This window comes from Apium graveolens, unplaced genomic scaffold (genome assembly GCF_009905375.1).
Source record: "Apium graveolens cultivar Ventura unplaced genomic scaffold, ASM990537v1 ctg3005, whole genome shotgun sequence".
In the NCBI taxonomy this organism is placed as follows: Eukaryota; Viridiplantae; Streptophyta; class Magnoliopsida; order Apiales; family Apiaceae; genus Apium; species Apium graveolens.
Window position 1 is genome coordinate 28841 of NW_027417899.1, and position 9400 is coordinate 38240.

The following is a 9400-nucleotide window of genomic DNA, read 5'->3' on the forward strand; positions in this document are numbered from 1 at the left end:
ATATTGGTTCAAGTTTCAGATGTAGTAATGTAAAACGAGTCATATAGTAATTTTGATACAAAATATAAATTGACTTGATTGTATAAATACCTCAAAAATATTAATTTTTATTAATATAAGATATTATAAAATTTATCCTTATTGGTAAGATATTCTCGTCGAGCTCGTAATTTAAATTTATTAAATCTAGATAGTGATGATGTATTTTCGGCAGGGTCATGTAGTCAAATTTCAAGTATATTTTCAAAATGGGTAAAATTCTGATTTTGAAACTAGTAATTTTGATACATATTATCAATTGACTTGATTCTATAAAGACCTCAAACATATTAATTTTTACCAATATAAGATATCACAAAAATTTTCTTTGTTGGTAAGATTTTCTAGTCGAAATCGTAATTTAAATTAAATATAGGTAGTGACGTGATATTTAGACGCGGGTCATTTAGTCAAATTTGAAGTATTTTTTGAAAAATGGGTCAAGTTCTAATTTTGAATTCGAAATAAATCAAAATACGCTAATTATAATTTATCTAAATATGTAGTACACATATATATTATTTATATAAGTGTATCTCTTTTCAACATATAAAAAAATTAATTATGTGTGTAATTTATTTTTTATTAAAAAATATATATTAAAAATGTATGAGACATACTTTTCAAATTAAAAATTGTTTAATAAATAAAGGAATGATTTGTGTATATAGACTATGTTTAACTTTATATCTAAAATTCAATTGTTCAAAACTAAATCTACAAATATTTTAGTAATCATGTTTAAAGTTAAATAAATTATCGCTATTTACGACACTTACATATTACGTGTATGATAGAAAACTTAAAGTAAAGTGTGGTGTAGTGGTAAGTTGATGTGCTCTCATGAATATTATCACCATGTTCTCTTAATATAAGTAGAAGAGATAATGTCGAGAAATCAAATTGATACTCATGTCATGAATTAATTGGTTACATATGAATTAATAATAACGAATCTCTTGCATTTACACAAATTTCACAATAATATCCTCCTAAATTGTCAAGTTACCGATGACACGTTTGATTCTATTTCCAAATTTAATTATATTTGAGAAAATTTGTTTGTTTTAATATTAAGAAACACACCCTAATAAGATTTGGGCTTAGACAAACATAAAAACAAAACATAATTGTAATCGGCACTATGGTCTATAATATTGGGAAACAAAACATAATTGTAATTAATAATATGGTAAATTTTTGTTATTATTTTAGTATAAAATAATTCGTCCTAACAATTACACAAAATTTACATTTTTTTTTTCAAAACAATTTATCTCTCACTATCCGAGAGGGTAAAAAATCCTATTCATAAATATTGCTTCTTTATTGCATATGCAGATAAACCTCTGTATACGATCCAAAACACCTTGTTTCGGAGCATCATGCTCTTGTTGTAGGGCATTAAATCTTTCCAAAATAATTACAGCATCATTTCCAACAATGCACCTATAACATTGGGATGGATTGCTTCAAACTTGGGAGATTCTTAAAAGTTTTAAACTCTTTTTAAAAATTTCTATTAGTCCCAAAAAAAATTAACCAATGGCAAAATCTGAATCTGCAAGTATCAAATAATAGTAATGATAAAGCTTGTCACATTCCAACCAAATCCAATTACATTCATCCAAATTACAATGGTTTGTCAACCAGTAAAAAACAGACCTGTTATCATATATTCTTTTTGTTGATTTTTGAATAAGAAAAACAGCCCCTGCTAGCCTATTTAGCATGTATTGTTGAAAATGTCACCCAAAAGAATGATTTTTTTTATATCCTTTCTTCTCCCCTAAAATGAAATCTATACATGAAAGAAGACATGAGCATTAAGTGGTAGACACCTGAGCATATCTAACCTATTGCTGAGATGCAACTGCAGTTTTACATATGGGACAAGCATTTTTCTTCACAAGCCAGTTCTGTATGCATTCCATATGGTATGCATGTCCACAGTCCAGCTTACCCATCTCCTCGTCTGCTATGTATTCCTCCTGAAAGATCCAAATATGTTGATAAATATTTTCCAATTTTTACTTCTTCTTTATGGAAAAAACATGGAAAGTAATAGTACACTTTAAAAAAATGTCCGATATATTTCATTCAATCCAAACTTATTCAGTATGTTGTTGACTATATGATCCTATTGGGGCCTTCCTCTAAAACTTTAAGGTTTTAGATGAGCTGGTTACTCAACATGGTATGAGAGCTTACGCTGGTAGGAGAACTAAGGTTCGAGCACTGTTACTCAACATATGTAGGAGCACTGTTTCTATAAAGGCTGCAGCTTTATAGGAAGAAACTTAAATATATACTTTTTTTTTTGAAAGACCAGGAGACCGTGTGTATAGTTTCTTCTTAGTCCAAAAATTCAATTATTTTTAATATGGAGTCTGATGAAAATTTGGCTCAAGTAAGATGAAACTGAAAGAATGCATATATTTGAAGACAGAGAGAAAACTAGCTAGTGTTCGAGCATCTCCATCCATGTTAGGGATAATGGTTGGCTAAAATAATACAAAATAATATTTGGCTATATTATAATTTATAAATGATGAAAAATTGTTTTGTCTCCATAGTTAGCTATGACTTTAACTATATTTCAGAAATCAATATTTTATCATTGTAGACAAGCAATAAAAAAAATTGTAAAATTGAATATAGATGAGGTGGAGTTTAGCTAAAAAAAAGAAGATAGATGAGGTGGAACATTTTATATACATTAAAAATTGGATGGAAATAAGATGGACCTTTGTAGAGAATTGAAGTGGTTCTACAAATATAGAGGAGCAAGCTTGGTTATGTAAAATTTTTATTGCTAAGCATCTCTAAGGCTATTTTCTATAATGGTTGGTCATAAAATTATATAATAAAATTTTTGTAAATTGTAGAGAAGAAGAAAGGTTATTTTGCTCCAGTGTTGTTCTCTATAATGATTAGCTATAATGTAAAATTAATATTATATTATTTTTTCGACTTCTGGATGTATAGACTAGTAAATTTAGAGAATGAAATAGTTTTAGTGGGAAGTCTAGGTGGGTAATTTTAGAGAATGAGATAGACTAGCAAATTTGGAGAAAACATGGATTATTGTAAAAATTTAGCTAATGGGTTGGTAGTTGCCAGTTGGTACACTGGAGTTGGTTTATTTTTGCTCTCATTATGTGAATTTAGATTGCTTGAGATTAGGGTTGGAGGAGGTGGTTATGTATAATGATTAGCTATATGGCATGACAACAAGGATATTGCTAAAGGGGTCTCCATGGGTTGGAGATGCTAACTAACCTGACAAATACTGCACTTCCACTCTGTGGGTATATCTGATGACAACTCATCCAAAGGGGAGAGCTTAGTTTTTCTGAGAGAGCGAATAATCTCATCTTCTCTTAATCCAGTACTAACATACCCGATTCTGTCACCGAGATCAAGCAATTCCTATATGCAGCTCACCAAATCAGTAATTTTAACAGCAAAGGTACTATTCCTAAATATACACTGCACAATGACTTAAAAGGCTCACCTCGTATGACATGCTATCAACATCAAGTCTCAAGTCTCTGTATTGGTCAAGTCCAGCAGACCTTCCTTCCATCAGGAAACTACTTTGAAGCATGACTATCTACATTTGAAGAAATTTTAGAGAAGATGTTTAAATTCTTTGGAAAATATATGAACATATGATACATCATCCTTACATATATATTTGCATAAATATAATAACAATGATACATACCATTAAAGATTACTATGACTACAAGAACATTAAATAAATCCATTAAATAATAATGCTATGACCAAAGGAACATAGATACAATCTTACATATCACTTATGCAATGATGCTCTTAATTCCTTGTCAATAAAATGGTATAGAAAAGAACTACACTAGTCTGCAGCTAAGAAAGGTTTTTGTGATGTGATGCATACTTAATGGATTATCTACAGACTATGTTTTGACTTAAATAAACCACTAAATTTTCACAAGGCCCGAATAGCAGGAGTGTAAAATTTGAAAATCATATACATTGCGATACTTACTCTTACAGTTCTACGTATTATGCAAAAAAAAATAACATAGACGCTCAGATTAGCACAAAGACAAAGCTGTGTGTGTTCTAATATCCACCAAAGTGTCCCAATATGCATAGGAGCATGGGTGAGTGAATGCAATCCGATAGGAAAATATAATTGTGGACATACCTCTGCAAGCCCTTCTGAGGAACGATTTTGAACATGACGATGATGACAAGAATTAAATACATCCAGTCGTGGTCGCAACATTTCAAATTCAGGCTCGACATCGGAAAAGGATATGGCTTCAGGATTCCCCATGCTTCTACCACCAAAGAGAGTTCGCTGCTACAACACAAATCATGTTATCTTGAAACTGTATATTTAGACCAATTTCATTTAAGGATGTATGAAGAATGTAACTCAGTTAAGGATGTAGGAATAGCCTACTGAACAAAGTTATTCCCCTACCCATGAGTTGTGACAAGCTCATGGTTTCAAATCTAATATATCAATAATATATAATGTACCAAAGAAAACGGCAAGGCCATGCCTAAACCATTAAGATTGACAAAAAGCCATTACAAAGCAGAAAAAGAACACAATTGAAAGACATACGAAATGACATTGGATTCAATGATCAAACAAATCCAAGCAGGGAACTCACAAAAATTAAAGCAGAAACTACTAAAGCCTTCCTGGGGTAAAGTCACACCTTTTTTGAACAAACACGACTCTGATCATGAAGATGATGTACAGAGAAAAATCGAAAATGACACTGACCACTCAATTAGGCTCAAACATTACATAATTATTCACTAATGCTTATGTATTCATTTAATTGAATCTAAATAGTTAAAATGATAAATTTCCGAACACAAAAGCCCTAAATTTATACATTATGAAAACAAACACAACCCAGAACCAAAAATTGACAGCCCTTATTTGTTTTTAGACCTTACTTTGCTAAAACCCAAAAATACTAAGCATTAAATTTCAATTACAAACTTTTTAAGATCCCTCCATCCCCACCTTTAATAATTTTCTTTTACTTTAAAAAAGAAAGGACTTTGGCTGGAACATAAAAACATATTACAAATCTTGCCTAATTAACAAATCTCATATGAACAAAAAAAATCAAGATAACCAAGTTCAACTAGGGAATAACAAAAAAAAACATATCAACTCTCTATCAAAAAAACAAATATGCAGAGTACATAAATACTAAATGGGCTTTGCACATAAATATTTATACCTCTCTCTGATTCATCTTCTGACTATCAACTTTCCCTCTACCAGAAACAGGCCTTCTTGACACAACAGAAGTTGCAGGCTCAGTAGCAAATCCAGGCCCGCACCAACTATCAGGATCAACCACAGAAGTTGATGAAGAAGCTGATGAATTTCCATGCACCATTGCCACAGCATGAAAAGGCCCTTTATTTTTCTTCTCTTTCAAGCCTTTGTCCTTCTTTTTTCTTACTTTCTTGGCCTCCCAATTTGCTGAACTTCTTATGACTCCAGGCACTGATACTTGTGCTGATGCAGCACATCCCAATCCTCTAAATGTTGTAAAACTCTTTTTCTTGGGTGTGCTGCTTTCAGGTGGGCTTGATAGAAGAAGTGAAGAAATGGTGGATTTGCACCTTGTAGATTGAATGATTGAGGGGAGTTTCAACGGGTTTGGATCTGTATCTATTTTGGGCTGGTTCTTGGGTTTTCTGTGTCTATTGTTTTCTGCCATGCTTCAACTTTCTGCAACTAATAAGTCAACTTAAATATAACAGAGAGAGAGAGAGAGAGATGAATGAGAAAGAGGGGGGAGAGGGGGGGGAGAGAGAGAGGGAGAGAGAGAGAGAGAGAGATTGGAAACTTGGTTAGAAGAATGAAATAGAAGGAGAGTTTTCAAGAAGATGAGTGGAGAAAGAAGGGATTTTTAAGATGGTGGGAGAGAAGAAGAAATGAAAGAGTAAAATATAAGTTTAAAAAAATGATGAAATTATTTAACTTTGTTGTGTTGGTTAGGTGTGGGCTATAATTTGTCTTCATGTTGGAGAATGAGGGTGAAAATCTGACCACACAGCAGTTTAAACAATGTAAAAAGAATTACTCACACTATTCTCAGCTCTCCAAACACTTGAATTTTTAAGTCCTCTACTTTCATAAACGTCTGAAATCTGAATCATACAAAAAAATATTTTCATAAATTTATAATTTCTATTATGATAATTAAAGCTAAAGTCCTTAGTTACAGAATTAAACTTTGACAGCTTTCTACATTTAAACCAAACAATTGCTGTAGCAAGCTTCAAATGAACTGACACAACCGGTCAACCTGTGTTTGTTTTTTCTTACAAATTACAGTACAATCCAGCTGTGTTTCACATTTTCTACATTTTGTGATGATGTGTTTAAGGTGACAGAAACTGTTTTGTCTAGAAATTGTGGTGGTGTAGACTGCACTGCAGAGAGCAGACTGTATTGTATGTATCGATGATAAAAATTAAAATGCCACTTTGAATATTTGTATTGTTTACAAGGTCAAACTCCATTGTAATGTAAGTTGTCTGTAGCATAGTGTGGAAAACAAATCCATATTCCATATGAAGCATTCTGTCTCGGACTTTAAGCATTTAAATATTACCCCTCGGTTGGTCTTTTGAAGAAGAACCTTTCTCCCTTTTAACGATACAAATGTATACATTTTTTTTAATATTGAACATATATTTTGAGGTGAATATAAAATATATTTTTATAATTTATTTTAATTTTTTTTATATATTAAATTTTAAATAACAAATTTTTATTCAAAAAAAATAAAAAAATTATTTATAAGACTATAGTTTAAAAGAGTTTTAAAATACCGAACTCCCATCGTCTAATATATACTATCTAGGGGATAGAGGAGTACTAATTTAAACCAAATGTTAATGTTTGATCATGAATGTATAAATAAATGAAACAAATCTTACACTTCCTTTTTTGGAAAAAAAATTTGACAGTGGGACAAGGGACGAAATTAGTAATATATTTTAGGAGTACCGCATAATGTTAAAGTGGTCTGAGTCAAATATCTTTTTTCTTTTTTTTTGACAAATAAAATAGAATATATTTATTGAAATACTGAAAAACAGTCGTAACAAATAAATAGTCATCTTATTTTCAGATTGCTTAAAAAATAGAATAATATTCTTTGAAATAAAAATGAATATAATAACTTGCTAACACCAACTTGACAGCATCACAATTGACTTTCAAATTAATAACATATGTAGCCCCATATTCACAATTTTAGTTACATCAACTAAAACTGGATATGTAGCCCCATATTCAGAATTTTAGTTACATCAACTAAAACTGGAGAATTAAATGCCCCCAAACTATAAATAATTTTTTATTATGAAAATTAAGCACTTCTGATATTTACCACCGTCTCAGTTTCGATACAAGAAATCCAAATCTGCCAAAATACCATATAAATCCTTTTCAGCGAAACCAACATCAACAGACACAAATATTCAAAAAAATTTGGGACAACCTTGATAACAAGGTACAAGAAAGATCTCACCCAAAAAAGATTATATCACACCCATAAAAGATGTTTATTCGAAATTTTGAAAAATAATAAAATAAAAGAGAAGATGGAAGAGTGAAAATGATTAAACGATGAAAGGGAATCGTAGATATGCGCAATGGAGAAGATACAGGGTGATTAAAATTCTAGATCTGAAAACGGAGACCGACTCTTATCGGAAAAAGCACTAGGATAAAGAGATTTATCTTTTTTTAATTTTCCGCTAAAATTTTGATAAATTTTATGAGTCGGCAAGGAAAGGAACTTACTTGGAACTCACTCGGGCCTCGTTATTTTTAAAGTTAATAGGCAATTGAAATGCTCTTAAGCATGTTGCTACTTTTTAGTGGAAGAAAATTTGAACTCTAAATTCGCTAAAAAAATCAGAAAAGCATGCAAAACAGTGAGTGTCTAGGAATGTAATGCAATCATAAAAATTGCAATACAACAAGTTAGCTTAGTTTATTGAGCTCTTCACCTGAAATGACATTCCGTTAGTTTAATTCCACTTCTAACTAACACACCTCTCCTAATTGTTAAACATTAAGTCAAACTAGCTCTCTACAATCTGAGCCACTAGAGTTTTGAGTCCTCTGCAAAAGTCGAAAATGACAACTCAAACAACCAATTCATCTAAAAATCAAACAAATGTAGCAAAGCAAAATGACTTTGGCCCATGGCTTGAACATACCTATATATATAATAAATTTTGAGATTTAGAAAAATAAATAAAAATATTATTATTAAGTTCAATATAGGAAGCATATAAATAAAATATTTTTATATTTATTTTAAATATTACATGTAAAAAATTAAAAACGACTTTATTCCGGAAACACGGAGCATATGTTAAAATCAATGTACACAAACTTTATTTAGAGGCACGGGCACCTACACAAGATTATGACTCCGTTTGAAAATGTTGTTGAAAATTATTGTGCGGGTGGAAAAAATTGTGGGTGGAAAAAGTGCTGTCAAGAAAATTATATGATTGCTTGGTAATTTTTTTTAATTTATGCATATTTTGGGATATAATATATAAAAATAATATTTTTAAGAAGGTTTGATAGTGAAACTGATAACTATTTTTTGCAAAAGCTGAAATCGGCTTTTCCCAAAGTATATATTTTTGATAACAACAGTTTTTAGACAAAAACGTTTTTCCAGATAACACTTTTTAAAATTTACTAAACACCTTTCTAATAGATTTTTTTAAAAATTTACTAAACACCTTTCTAATAGATTTTTTTAAAAAATTATTGTAATTGTCTAAACCAGTAATACCAAACGGGACATGTATAACAACAAACATGCAGTTAAAAAAGCAGTAATAATTTATATAACCAAGCCCCTACATAATTTAAGCAAAAGATAGCCCTCAAAGTCTACAAGCAATTTCCAATGGGATCAAATAATCAATTCATAGTACAGTTTTGGGGTTTGATGCCCATATATTATTGCTCTGATATAGACATTCTATCATTGACCCCAGCAACCAGATTCTTTTGTATAAATATTTCGAAATTGATAGTGACGATGGACAATTGAGAAGGAAATTACTTACTTAGATACCCGTAACATCGCATATAAGAGAGGATGTGATTGTGGATTTTTATTGTAGATATTTAAAATATTTTTAAGAGATTATTGCCCTTTACTCGAGTTTAAGTTTTTATTTTTATAATTTATCCAAAATGGTCACGCGCAAATTATTTACCAAAAATACTAGTATTACGGATCCGTGACCTTTTCTCGTGTAAAAAGTACAGGAGATACTCTTT

General features: G+C 30.7%; 1 protein-coding gene across 2 annotated transcripts; it reads right to left on the reverse strand.

Annotated features, from left to right (window-relative positions):
• Positions 1-1620: 1620 nt before the first annotated feature.
• LOC141700869 (uncharacterized) lies at positions 1621-6131 on the reverse strand. Of its 2 annotated transcripts, none has more exons than XM_074504544.1 (5): positions 5301-6131; positions 4235-4393; positions 3557-3655; positions 3322-3471; positions 1621-2030 (listed from the first exon to the last, which is right to left on the reverse strand). In XM_074504544.1, the coding sequence occupies exons 1-5, from the start codon at positions 5787-5789 to the stop codon at positions 1896-1898; spliced, it is 1032 nt and encodes a 343-aa protein (XP_074360645.1). In that variant the 5' UTR covers positions 5790-6131; the 3' UTR covers positions 1621-1895. The 2 variants fall into 2 exon arrangements, with proteins under 2 accessions (XP_074360645.1, XP_074360646.1); XM_074504545.1 differs by having other exon boundaries at positions 4235-4390; positions 5301-6126.
• Positions 6132-9400: the final 3269 nt, after the last annotated feature.